This window comes from Plectropomus leopardus, chromosome 7, assembly GCF_026936395.1.
Source record: "Plectropomus leopardus strain MGB_pleo_1.0 chromosome 7, ASM2693639v1, whole genome shotgun sequence".
Taxonomy (NCBI): domain Eukaryota; kingdom Metazoa; phylum Chordata; class Actinopteri; order Perciformes; family Serranidae; genus Plectropomus; species Plectropomus leopardus.
Window position 1 is genome coordinate 14,442,931 of NC_142182.1, and position 14,244 is coordinate 14,457,174.

General features: G+C 41.7%; 1 protein-coding gene across 5 annotated transcripts in view; it reads left to right on the forward strand.

Annotated features, from left to right (window-relative positions):
* Positions 1 to 14,244, forward strand: part of brsk2a (BR serine/threonine kinase 2a) — a 197,560-nt gene that overhangs the window by 159,575 nt on the left and 23,741 nt on the right. For all 5 annotated transcript variants that reach the window (XM_088079995.1, XM_088079996.1, XM_088079997.1 and 2 more), the window contains exons 6-11: positions 1,507 to 1,540; positions 1,645 to 1,713; positions 3,759 to 3,905; positions 8,813 to 8,844; positions 12,330 to 12,494; positions 13,755 to 13,852. In XM_088079995.1, coding sequence (XP_087936121.1) covers positions 1,507 to 1,540; positions 1,645 to 1,713; positions 3,759 to 3,905; positions 8,813 to 8,844; positions 12,330 to 12,494; positions 13,755 to 13,852 — 545 coding nt within the window. The remainder of the gene's footprint in view (positions 1 to 1,506; positions 1,541 to 1,644; positions 1,714 to 3,758; positions 3,906 to 8,812; positions 8,845 to 12,329; positions 12,495 to 13,754; positions 13,853 to 14,244) is intronic.

The following is a 14,244-nucleotide window of genomic DNA, read 5'->3' on the forward strand; positions in this document are numbered from 1 at the left end:
TGATGTGCGGGGTTTCATATGTGGCTAGAATTTTAATGCGGTAAGCTACAATGCATTAAAATGAATTTTATTTACAACTCTAATTAAGTTAGGCCATTAAATGTAGGTACAACAGCACAACAGGAAATCATGAATACTCATGGATCCTCACCACATGGGTTTGGTAGTTTTAAGAGTCCCACAGTGTGGAGATTAAACATGCATGTGGTTGTATAGGAAGTTTAAAACCTAGCATATGTGGCCATACATGGGAAGTAAGCTGTAGAATTATGGGTCAGAGTAGAGGAGCTCTTCTTAGCATAAAGTGTGGATGATACAGCTGACTTGATTTGGTGTTCTAGTTTTGACAAATTAGGATTCAGCTCAGATGCTTGTATTCTAGTCTTTACCCTCACTCTGTTTGCCACCCAAAGCCCCTGCAAATAATTAGTTTATATTCACGCTGGTTCCAGCTGTGGCTCGTGTGCGGTGGCACTCACGAGGCATAACTAGTGCAAATCTCAGGCTTGTTTTTTATTTTCATTCCCGCTCATCTGCATAATGCACTATGACACTTGCAATCAGGAGGTTCCGTATTTGCATAGGCTCGTGTTTGAGCTTCCCCCGTCGACATGGTGGCAGTGTTTGTTATTGGCCAGTATTTTGACAGCCAGAGGGAGCCGCGCCGTCAGAGCTGGTATTCATGAGCCCACAAGACAACAGCCGAGCTAATGGGCGCCATGTTTACAGACTTCAGATAGTCTCTCATTAGAGCCAAATATCCTGGTGTTGGATTAGACTGAGCCGGAGAAAAAAAGGTGGAGGACGTATCATATCACCAACACAGGCTGAGAGGTTTGGGAAGACAGGTGCCTGATTTGCTTTCTGTTTGCCGTCACATGTAAGTATGTTGAGAAATGAGCAGAGCCCTGCCCAAAATCAGAGAAACAAAGAAACATCCTGAACTGAAAGTGTTATTTGTTTTAGATTAATGCAAAACATGTATTACTATTACCCATTTCTTTTATTTCAAGAGACTGAGTTTGGCAAAGTTTTGCAAAAGTGCCACTGTATGCACAGAGTAAGATGTCACTCCACAGCTTCTCATAGCTAGTGGCTTACAGAGCAGCCGGTGTGAAGTAGCTCCATAAATCTTCATACGATATTGATGTGTCAATCTAGTCATTGGGTTTACTGTCAGCCCATCCAGGTGCAGTAAAGATTAGTGGGGTCTGTTCACTGTCTGCTGTGAGAGGATGCCCTTGAGTGAGCAAGCAGGAGGACATCTAAACACCCTCAGGACGTCTGAACTCCCAAAGCACATCTTGATCTATGCTTACTTGAGACATTTATTGTCTGCCTAAATTGTTCTTTTTACATTTTTATACAATGGTGTTTGACTGTTTAATGTGTGTTGTGTCATGATTGTATAACCCTGACTTTGTCGTACAACAACGCAAGTGAAAAAGTCCTTAAATAACCTAGATTTCATTATTTCTTTGTGTTCTTTCCTCAATTCATTCACAGATCTCCACACTACGCTTGTCCAGAGGTCATCAGGGTAAGTCGTTTTTCACTTAGTCATAATTCTTTTTGCTTTTTTTCATAGTCCGTCATCTATTGTAACCAATCCTAACACCCTGACAAAAACTCTCTTATCCTTAGGGAGAGAAGTATGACGGGAGGAAAGCAGACGTCTGGAGCTGTGGGGTCATTCTTTTTGCCCTGTTGGTGGTGAGTGTCAGCTTGTTTTTTACAAACTGATGGTGATTGGACTGACATACAGATTAGAATTCTCCATACAAATATGGCATAAGACAATTTAACCATAAAGCACTGCCATGGCTATTTTTGCCTCAGCACCAGCAATAGCCATGGTCAGAGGTATTAGTTGCGGATTGTCCATCCACATGTCAGTACCATTCTCGTGAACACAATATCTGAGGAAGTTTCTTCAAATTTGGCATTTGACAAATGTTCACTTGGAGTCAATTATAAACTGATCAAGGTCGCTGTGACCTCATCTTTATCATTCTTGTGAATGCAGTATCTCAGGAACACCTTGAGTGGGTTGTTCAGATTTGTACAAATGTTTACATGGACTCAACAATGAAATGATTTGTAGGTCAGTGTGATCTTGCATTTGTCTCATTCTCATGAAAGCAATATCTCATGAGTGCTTTGAGAGATACTTTTCGAACTTGGCACAAACACCCACTTGAACTCAACACTGATACTGATTTGGTGACACTAATCTTTGGTACCCATGTTGAAACTGTGCTGATTGTTTAGATCCTCTGTGCTGCCGGGGGGAAGGTATGTGTGAAACATCTACGTTTTCTATGATGTAAACTGTAAGAGCAGCTTGACTGATTGCCAGAACGCAGTAATTCTACTTTCTAGCTGTGGCGGATCAAAAAGTGGAAAGCAAGCGAGCGTTCTGCGCTCTTGCTGTTGACTTGAGGTTGACCTTAATGGAAGGAGAAGATGGCGGGGGCTTGAACCCGCCATGAAGCCTCGAACAAAAACTCAGGGTTCAGGGAGTTAAATTCAAAATCCTTTCATTTAGAAGGTCTTACTGGGAAAAATGTTTCAGAAATGCCCTCAAGCTGAAGTTCTTGCGCAACAGAAAGATCAGAGAATAGAGGCATCTTTTTATTCATTATCCTGTATCCACACACAACGCTGTATCCATAATCAGGTCTATTCTCCAGCTACATTATGTCTGTGGTTCCCCAGCCATGCAGCCCTGAAGCTTTGTTTCATCAACAGCTGTACTGTAGTTCTTACACACTCCTGTTCCATGAATAATTCATACAGCCAAACTGAAAGAAGAGAGCCCAAAATAAATACCAACGCTGACAGGGCGGCTTATGGCCACAGGCCCTGCGTATTTATCTTTGTTTTTGCCTCTTTCTCCCTCACTCAGTCTCTTTCTGTCTCGCGTGTGTGCGTGTGGTGTGTGTACTTGTGTTAAGGACAGTCTCCCTTGTACTCTTGTGTTGCATAAACCTGATGTTTACCGTTGTCTCCATTGCGACTGCTCTTCTCTCGCTCCAAACAAAAGTTTCTTCCCGACGCCTTTTGACTGCAGATGAATTGTCTTTCTCCTGTTTCGTCCCGTCGTCTGGCCGCGAGATAACCATTTGTCTGATTGTGGGAGACACACATACTCCTCAGCAGTTAGGCTGCGCTCAGATCATCTGTTACACAAGCCTGCCCCCCCTCTTTTTTGTCTCCGTCTACCTCTTTTCATTTTTCAGCCCTTCTTTCTGTCTTTCTCACCCCTTTCTTCATTCTCTTGGCGGAGGTTGTCATTCATCAAACAGCCACATCTGCGAGGTGTCAGCTCGCTCTGATAAATGACTCTGATGAGAAATTGCTAATTGAACGAGGTAAATGAGAAAGCTGGGTAATTATTAGAAAAGCCCCATTTTCAGCTTACCGCTGTTTATTATTTATTTTGCATCGTGGCTGAAGGCACAGTGCTCTAATTGGAGAGCAGAACAAGTTGAAAAAGCGAGCCTGTTCTTTAAATCGTGCAGGATTTAGACTCAAAATGCAGTTTCGTTTCTTCTGGCGAGCATTGTTAGTCATTCATATTCTTGTTTTTTGGGTTTTTTTTTTGCCCTTGATCGGGTGAAGGCTTGTTTTCTGTTCTAATGCTGCCATTAAAACAAGTGCAAACTGTTTCTTCTCTGCTTAGTTTTTCATTCCTACAATCCTCACCATGTCTGTTCCCTGTTCTTGCTCACTGCTTCTTTTCCACATCTCTCCAGGGTGCCCTGCCGTTCGACGACGACAACCTGAGGAATCTGCTAGAGAAGGTGAAGTTGGGAGTTTTTCACATGCCGCACTTCATCCCTCCAGACTGTCAGAACCTCCTCCGTGGCATGATTGAGGTGGATGCCACCAAAAGACTAACGGTCAGTTCAGTTATGACAGTGAATGATAACAAGCTATTTTGGTTATGTTTACATTCCTTTGTGTGCTTTGTGCCTTTAGCTCCAATTTAGGGGAATCTTTATGCTATGACATGCAATGATGTTTTAGACAATTGCTTTCAATTTTGGTCCAACAGTCTGAGGAAGAAAGTCCAGTGTTGGAGAAATTGACCTGGCCAAATGGGAGCAAAATCCCTGCAGCCCAGAGTCTCGCAGAAAGCCTTCCCAAAAGAGTGGAGGCTGGACTCTCGCCCATCAGTGCTTTAGCCTTTGCTGATTGTGATAAACAATCACAGGTGAACACATTAAAATGAACTGCACTGACAGGACTAGAGGTGGTACCACTACTACAGATGGTATTAGATCTTTGGATCATTATGGGGGAAAATATAAAGAAAAAAAATTACAATTTTGGCGCTCCCCCCGCTCCTCTGGGTGGCAATCGTAGGCAGCTGCCTGTGTTTTTTTTTTATAGGACAATCCACCACTGCTTAATGGTTTCAGAGGGAACATTACACCCTTATGTGATTGACAACCATGTGGCTATGAGTCTCAAAAGGATATGCATATACTGCTTTCAAACTTATGTTATCACACAAATATATAAGTATCATCTGAAATACGTTATTGTTTAGCAATATGGAAGATGTCTTTTAATCAAAGACTGTAAAAATGGACGCTGCTTGCATGACGTCACCTGTTGGTTTGTAGACTCACGTTTTGAAGTTTTGCATTTCGGCTGTTGCCATCTTGGTTTTTTGGAGCTATAAGTGACCATATTTGAGCGAGGCACACAGTAATTTTTCACCTCCTTATGCTCAGTTCATACATTCCATGTGAATCCATGAGACCTGAGTTATATCTGTATTGAATATTGCATTTTCACAGTCCACGACTAGTAGTGTTGACTACTAATATTGTAGAAGCAGCAAAATACATTTAGATGTTCTTTGAAAAAGCATCCGTGGAAAAAAAAACTGACACATCGGGTCTGCATAAAGAGAAGAAAATCATTAATCTGCAGATTCACAGCAAGCTGGGAAAACTTGTAATGCTCCAAGGAGAAAGCAAGATGGCAGAGATAAGCATTCAAACTAAAGTGGCTAATAACAACTTGCTGCCAAGCCAACCATTGTCTTTTTATTTGTTTCCTCTTTCCTTCGCTGTTTTGCAAAAGTGTCTGCTTCGCCTCATCCCCAATTCCATTTGAGTTCTTCCTCAAGTGCAAGATGTGAATTCAGGAGAGGACTGCTGTTTGTGTACTCTCCCTCTGCACTGTTTAGTGTACTCATCACAATGCCAGTCCCTCTCTACAGAGCAACTGATCACCTTGGCAAGGCAGCTGGAGGATAGCGCGAGAACAGAGGGATGTGAAGGGCAGAGAGTCCGGATGAGGGGGAGAGAGAGGTGGACAAAGGGAAATGTAAATAATGAAAGTGGCCAGAGATCCAAAAAAAAAAAAGTAGACTTCACACAGAGATGCTGCTGCCCTTTGTTCTTGTCCGCAGAGATATAAGACACACACATTACTGTATCTGCACACACACACGAAAAAAACAAAAACATTTTCACACATGCATGCACTCACACTATCGAGGCTCTCCAGGTGTCTTTGTGAATCAATGCAGTAAACAAAACTCTCTTTTCATACACTTGCCTGTAAGCAAATGCGGTGAGGCCAGCCTTAAGTGGATGCTGATGCTTCATTTCCCCCATGCCTGAGCTATCTTTCACAGTGTCAGAATGACTTTACATAACAGAAATGTGAGAGACACAAGAAAAAAACAGCGAGAGATCAGAAAGCAACAAAGAAAGAGATGCTCATTTGCAGGAGAGTTGACATCCTCAAGGTGCAGCCCTTCAGATTAGCTGTGGTATTGAAATATGAACTTAAAAGACACCACCTCTTTGGTATGCTGTACATATGCTATATGCTTTATTTTTCTGTTCTCTCTGCCTGACGAGGACAGGTCACCCTGAGATCCCCCAGATATGTCCAGCAGCCTCCAGCGCTGTCCTCGACAAAAGGGTTACAAACAGATCGCGCTGGCGGGAGAGAATATGCTACCTCTCCGGTGTACGAGGGCTCCAACAGAGCTCTGAGGACATGTTGTAACCTCACTGAATGTCAAATAGCCCTGTTAGATTGAGCATTCTTGGAGTTGCGACCGTGGCGACCGCCCAGTCAGATTCGAGACAGGTACACCCGTGGGTGGGAATGACATCATAAGGGAACATGTCATTATTTTTGGCAGGATTATTTTCCATAATGATGTTGACAGTAGTTTGTTGAATCAGATCGATGGGGTAATCAGAGCACAACTACAGCCTGTGTTTCAGTTCTGTCACCTCCTGTTGATTACATTTTGCTAGTAGGTGCACACAAGTACACACACAAAGCCAAGGCCCCTCAGAGTCTTGAGTGGGAGGGCACGTACCAGGGCTTAAGGGGCTTAGTCCAATAAAAGCCTTTCTCTTCATTTCCTGTCTGTGTAGTCACGGGGCCCCGGAGGCAAGTGGGCTAGCCACCTCAACACAGTCATCTCATCTTCAGTATTATTGAAATGAACACAGACACCCTGGAAGGGTCTGCCTCCTTGTGATCCCAGGCTAATGAAGAGGATTGGCTTATTATATTAAAGAGTAGTTCATCACAGATGTATCATACGTTCATGGGGATGGCGCAGATGAAGTGCAGAGGTTGTTGGAATAAAAAGAAAAGGAAGTATATGTGGGGTTTTTGGGCGTCTTACAGAGAAACGACACTGTGTTAATGACGTGAACTCCACTTGAGGCAGCCATGAATGCTACTCTGCTAAGCTAAGCCTTTTAACAGGATTAGTTTATCTGGTGTTACTCTTTTTTCCCACCAGTATTAGAATAATAAACTTCATTTCTAAGATGTTTGCGTTTCAAAGCTAATTTTTAAATCACAGACATGGGAGAACATTGGTAAATTAGTTTAATGTAGCTTTAGCTTTAACTCACCAGCTAGCCTTAAAGGGGGGCTATTATGCTCATTTTAATGTTCATACTTGTATTTTGGGTTTCTACTATAACATGCTTACATCCTCTTATGTGAAAAAAAAATTATAGCATTATTATATTTATCCAAGAGTGTTCTGCCTAGCTGCGCCTCTGCACCGTCTTTGCAGCAAGGAGAATGAATGTAACACAGTATAAAGGTGCTATCTACCGTGAAAAATAACCATTCAAAGCTTTTAAAAACAACAAGATCTGTTCCAGCATATGTTCCAAAATAGGCAAGTAATGAACATCAGCAACCAAGATTACATGTTTGCCTGCTGTCAGCATGCACTTAGATATAGCAGTGCATATAATTTTAGCACTTGCATTGGTACACTGTGAGCAGATCTTTGAACCAGCACAAGCTGACGTCAGCCTTTCTCAAAAGCAGAAAAAATACATTAGAAACCGAGTCTTCAGAGTAGCCTGAAGCCTGAGGTGAGCCTGACAGAAAATAAGGAAGCATAATAGGTCCCATTTGACTTGCTGGAGTACAATCACTTCATTTTTTCCCTTTGTTTTTAAGTTCTTATAGTGCTGTTTTTGTTGTTGCTGTTCTTGTTTTTTTTTTTTTTTTAACTAAATCACAGGAAATATGTAGCATTATAATTTTGATTGATGACTGGGACAAGCATACACATGCTTACATGCGTAAATACATATAAATACAATTTTCACGATGAAATGATTTATACAGTGCCTAGAAATAAAAAATATAAAATACCTGAACCCACACTCATACTTGCACCTAGCCACACTGGTATTACCACAGCATCTCCCTCCGCCTGAGTGAAAGCAGCTGGAATTGGTACTGTCACATTTAGAGACTGATTGATGTGATACTGCATTTCAAACCACATCACTTTCAACCCTGTGTGTGATATCAGTCTCTTGCCTCCAGGCCTTCAATAAAAGTGGGTGAGAGTAGGTCACCCACTGGCCTGTATCTGACAGGCATGGTGTCTCTGTCAATACCATGACCTCTGTGGAGGCAGATGAGTCTCACCTATAGTGAGTAACCGCAGCCCAGCCTGCTCTGTGATTGCACTAATATCACATGAAGGCATTTATCAGTGCCGAAGCACAGAGGTAAATCCTCTGGGATGGTGGAAACACAGAGACACTGATGGAGACACATACCCAAGAACTATGCCTCTGAATAAGTGACAATAATTAGAGCTGCTATGTGTATGTCCTGTGGTTCCACAACAACAGCATGAGCAAATTAAAAAGTCCCGACAGTGACATTGATCCTGTTTTCCTGTGTGGGCAGTTGAAACACTGTGGAGTCATTCTAGCAGACATCTTCCTTTGTTGCCCTTTTGCTCACTGTTTCTGTCTCTTTCTGCTTTTCCTTTGTTGGCAAAAGACCATGTTGACAGTGTCGGTGACAAAGTGGCCACATTAAAAGTGTGATGACAAGAGTGGTATTGAGAGAGCAAGTGTGTGTGTGTGTTTGTGTGAGCAAGAGAGATGGGAAGAGAATGAGAACGGGAGATTCCCTTTAGACCAGAGGGGTTGGCAGGGTCAGCAGTGTGTGTGCAAGGGAGATAATATTCTCTGTTTATAGCTCAGCCGTATCACCTCGCTCTCATACTCTTGCTGCACCTCCCTCTGTCTCGCTCTTTTTCTCAATAAGTTTTTCCCATTGGCAGTATTAATATTTGAAGGCCTCATTATTTACTTCCACCATTCAATCTGGCTGTATTGTCCTATTGTGTTTCCATTAAGCCAGTAAGCTCAGGGCTTACTGAAGCCGTTCTGCACCAAGTGTTTTACACATGGGAAAAGACTGTGTGTTCTCTGTATTCACCTTTTTGCCCACTTACTAACTTACCTATTCTTCTTTTTATTCTTTACAGTTAGAACAGATCCAGAAGCACACATGGTACATGTAAGTACTCTCTTTTTCTCTGCTTTCACACCCTCTCCTCTCCTCTCCTCTCCTCTCCTCTCCTCTCCTCTCCTCTCCTCTCCTCTCCTCTCCCTTCCTCTTCTCTCGTCTGCAGGGGTTGTAGACCTGAGGGGAGCGACCACATGATGAATAGCTTTGAGTTTCCACCCTGTACATGAGAGTACATTTGAGCGGGGCATGACTCCACTCTCGGGGATGTAGGGGTAAATTGGTAGTGCATGAAAGAGGATGTGCAGCATATGGTCAACTGAGCAGGGAGAAGAGGGAGGAGGGAACAAGCAGGGATACGACGGAGGATGAACCCACATAACCTCAGTGTACTCATCGCTTAATTTTCATTACAGAGCTTACCCACCTTTTTAACCGAACATAATTTTTTTTTAGAACATTTATGGTGCAGTTCATCGTAAATTATCAAGGAGAGAGAAAGGACTGAGGCACACTGATCAAGTTACAGCCTTTAATAGTGCAAACAGACTAATGTTTCAACACCACTGTGTCTTCATTAGTTCATTAGAGTCAAAGAGGATTGTAAATTATTAAATTGTTTAAATGATTAAATTATTGATTTTTTTTTAAATGGGGAACAAACGCATGAATAAATGTATGGAAATATACAATCCATTGTAGCATGTCTCCTCAAGGTTACCTCCTGAAAAAGTTCAGTCTGCTGTGTTTGGTTAGCATATCCCTGTCTATGCTCTCAGTGGCTTTTTTTTTCTCCCCAAGAGTGTAGCGCCTAGTTGCATCTTTTGACCGTCATTACAGGGCAGGGTGGTAATGACTGTAGCCGAGTAACCAAAATCTTCTTCACAAACAGATATGTTCCAGCACGATTATGATTCAAAATTGGGGAAAAATAACATTGGCAACCAAGATTACATATTTCCCTGATGTTAGCATAGCTGCATATAGCAGTGTATGTGCTGTTAATGCTTGCTTTTGGCTGGAGTAGATAACCATATAAATAAAATCTGTTACAAGGTGATGTCAGTTTGTCTCAAAAGATGTTGGAATACCACTACCATTATACTATACTAGCGTGTGTGTGTGTGTGTGTGTGTGTGTATATATAATATATACACACATACACTAGTATACTATAGTATAGTGGTACACTTTTTGTTTGTGAATGCTGATATCCTCCCTCTTATAGGCCTAACAAAATAATCACCATTTAGAAGTTGTCGCTGAAAAAGTAATTTGAAGATCTTTTGAAAATATTTCAAAGAATTTTTACACAGCGAAGAGAAAAGATGAATCATGGCAGGAGGGTTGTGAGTCCTGGAAGGGACTGAGTTATGGTTTCTGTCGCGTACTGAAAGATCATGCAAACAGACAGCGAGGCGGATAAAAGAAACAAGGGGAGACAAGAGAAGAGCTGGAAGAGAAGATTAATGCATTGTGAGTTTTGTCAGTGAGGAAGTTGCCTGGCTGTCTGTCTCTGCAGGGCAGGCTGGCCAGCCAAGTGACTGACTGAATGAATGAACGTTATGAATGAATGAATGAGACGGTGTCTCTCAGATGTGGCTTTCTGGCTTTTTTCCCAGAAGCAGCTCATCATTGGTGGGTAAAAATGAAACATGTGCTGCCAAATTACACAAATGACAAAAGAAGGACATCTACTCTCATTGTTTGTTTTTTAGTTGTATTAGTTGGAGAGCTTCCTAACAATCTGAGCAGAGCTGTGGTGCTGAAAGGACAGCGCCAGGCCAAACTTCCCCAGAAACATTAATGATGGCCACTGGACAAGCATGCACTCACTTTCCATTTGATTAGGTGCACTCAGTGAAAATTACTGCACTCTAATACAAAATCCCTTTAAATCCAGCCTCCACGAAGGCTGTAGTGTTTTGTGTTTAGAGAGGTGTCAATTCAACTTTATGGTCATTTTGGAGGCTTTAGCTTATGGTGCCGCTGATTTGGATTACTTTTTATTGAGTGGTTAACACCTTTCTAAAAGAGCTTAAACAAAAACCCAACCATATAACCTTCATTAAAGTAGGCTTTATTGCAGGGCTGTTGTGGAATGCATTCATTTAAGCAAGGTGGACCCAATAAAGTTACAACTGAGGAATTTAATAAGGGGGTCATGTTTTCATTTTAATTTTTTCATCACCCCCCACACCACCAGATTTTATATGCACATAATGTAACAGGTGTGGGGGTTGTTTGGGACTGTGGATTCAGCTCACAGACAGCATATAGATTGGTGGACGAGATTTTAATAGCTGCCTATGGGGTTTATGCTTCACAGGGCTCACCAGAAAGGAGAAAAACAGATTAGCAGGGAAAGCAGAGGGGGGTTGTGTATATATACCTGTGAAGCTGTGTATCAGACTCTGTGTGTATTGGCACGTTTGTAGATATCGAAGATGAATCCGTTCTTTGAAACAGATGTCTAGAATGTTCCAGAAATCCTCTAAAAAGTGGTGTCAGTGTGGATTAGGCTTTCATTTGAAATCCTAGAGAATAAAGTCCTGCTTGTGTACTCCCAAGATACAGAAAGACAAAAGAGAGACAGAGAAAAGTGACATAACTAGGAGACTGTCTGGAAAGAAGAAGGGGATAATAAAGAAACTAAGTTTGAAAAACATGCCAGGGGGAGGGAGGGAGATTGCAGAACTTACCAGAGTGACTCAGTCGTTTGTCTGCATCTTGGCGAGCATGATGACCCCTGTTCAACCTCTGATGTTTATGTACAGAATGACTGAATGACTGAGGAGAATACATGACTATGAAAGTTTTATAATCTGAACCAGGGTCATAATGAGGCAAACTTGCAACAAAGAGGTAAACAAACAATGAAACACTACCTACCGTTTATTTTGTTCACAGTTTATATCTATTAAAATCTCGAAATCTGCAAAGTGAGATGCATAAGGCCTCAAATATCAATAGAAGCAATATAAAAATGTTTTTGTGCTTCTGCGGCAGTGACAGCTGTGGCTGGAGGCATCTTTTTTTTTTTATTTCCAATTCTTATGAATGCAGTATTTCAAGAATGGGGAATTTCTTCAAATTTTACCAACATCCACTTGGACTTAGCCATGAACTGTTTAGATTTTGGTGATCATAGGTCAAAGTTCAAGGTCACTGATGTCCTCTTGAACTAAAGAATGAATTGATTAGAATTTGGCTATCAAAAGTCACGGTCACCGTGACCTCCCAAAACTTGTTTTTGTCCAAAAACCCATGATTTCACACAGTAGCTATGACACAATGATGATATGGTAATAATGATGATGATGATGATGATGATAATGATGAGGTGGCGACATTTTATATCCAAAATGTCAAAGGTCAACTTCACTGTGACATCATAGGGTAAACTATAAGTGCAACATGACTGGCATACAACCTTTAGGTGGTAATTCTAGTTGTCAATGTATTCAAACATAGTAGTATAGACCAAAATGGCTGATGGTGACCTAATTTGTGTTGTAATTTCTTTGCATTCCCAGAGGAGGGAAGAACGAACCAGAGCCAGAGCAGCCGGTGCCCAGGAAGGTGACCATCCGCAGCCTGCCCTCCGCAGACGACATCGACCCCGACGTCCTGGACAGCATGCACTCCCTGGGCTGCTTCAGAGACAAAAACAAACTCCTGAAAGACCTGCTTTCAGATGAGTGAGTAAATGACGGGCGCAGGGGAGGGATGGGAGAGAAATGGGATGAAAAAGAAGAAGAGAAGAATGGAGGAGTGGTTCAGTGAGGAGAGATAAATAGAGAATGGAGGAAAAACGTGAAATGGTGTGTTGAAAATGGGGGAAATAAAAGCAGCTGGAGAGGGGGAGAAGAGGACAGGGCTGTGTGGTGGTACTGCAATGAAAGGATGGGGAGGTGACGGCCTTGGTTTTTCCCCGGCTCTTATGAAATCTGCGAGGCTGTCACTTTAGATGTCAGAGGCTATAGATCACTTAACTGTTATCACACAGCACTTACACTGCTTGCCACTGGATACATTCCCCTCAAACTGATCCTGGCTTGCACTGCAGAAAAGCCCCTGGGGCACAGTGTTTATGTTTTGATACTAATGTTAGTCCCATCGTGTGTTTATGTCTTTGCTGTTGTGAATATGCATTTATGCTGAAGATACTTTGCCCTTTAGTGTTTCATACACTTATCTTTTTTTTTTACATAAGCATACAGATTTTGTAGTTTCATTATGCTTTGCTTTTCCATCACCTTTCCTTCTATTTTACATTTGCCCGGCCTCTTTAATTTAATACTAAACGAGCATTACTCTATCTCTTCCCCCTCTCCCCATCTCTTCCATTCACATCCTCTCTCCTGGGAGCATCCCGTAATAGTGCTGGACTGGAGGAAAATCTGCGGTCTCTTTCTCCCTTCCTCTGCTTCATTTTAGCTGAAGTTGCAGGTCCTTGTCTCTTTGCCTCCTACTGCTTTCCAATCTGTCTTTATTAAGGAGGGCCAGTCCCTGGGCCTTTTGCATAGAGAGTTTTGCCCTAAAGGCTAAAGAGATTAGGCTCCCTGATTTACAGAGAAAGAAAAGGACCGACTCATAGTGTTTTGATACTTTCATAAACTTACCGACGCCTATGGAGATACATTCCAAAAACAATATATGCAGAATATTATATGATGGCCTAATGAGCTGTAAAATTCCACTTTTCTTTTTATGATGGAAGCTATTTAGTAGCTGTTTCACAATGAACCCAAAGAGATTAAAGGACTTAAATCATAGTGAGGGTTTTTGCAGTTTAATGTCTTGATTTTGAGCTTTTGCAGACTGGTTTGCTTATGTATAAAGATGCTGCAGTAACCTATACACATGCTTTTTATTGGATTGACCCTTTTTTTTAAATTAAACCAGTGTCTTTCTTTTCCAGATGTTTTCATTAGACTTTTATTGTCTCCTCTTTGCAGTGACAACCAAGAAAAGATGATCTACTTCCTGTTACTGGACCGTAAGGAAAGATACCCCAGTCAGGAGGACCAGAACCTTCCCCCTCGCAACGAGATTGGTAAGACTCAGACCAAAGAGAAGTGCACAGATAAAGAACCGAACATAATAGAATATCAGGGTTCCTGCAGATTCTTAAAAGTAAACTTAAAGGCATTGAATTTATTCATCTGAAAATAAGGACTTAATTGGTGTTAAAATGTCTTAAGTCTTAAAAATGCTCAGATATGGAAAGTAGGATTAAAAGAATCCTTTTTTCTGATGTTCCCTTGTAAAATCTTAAAATAATTGTTAGCGTCTTTTTTAAAAAAATAATTTCCAGAATGCCGCTTGCAATAATGTCATGCAGATCAGGACAGTGAAAAAAACAACACTTATATTTTGTTTCCAGAGCAAAAGATCCATTGTTTGCTAACTAGTTGCGGCGCCCCAGGGACCCCAGTTTTCCCCAGT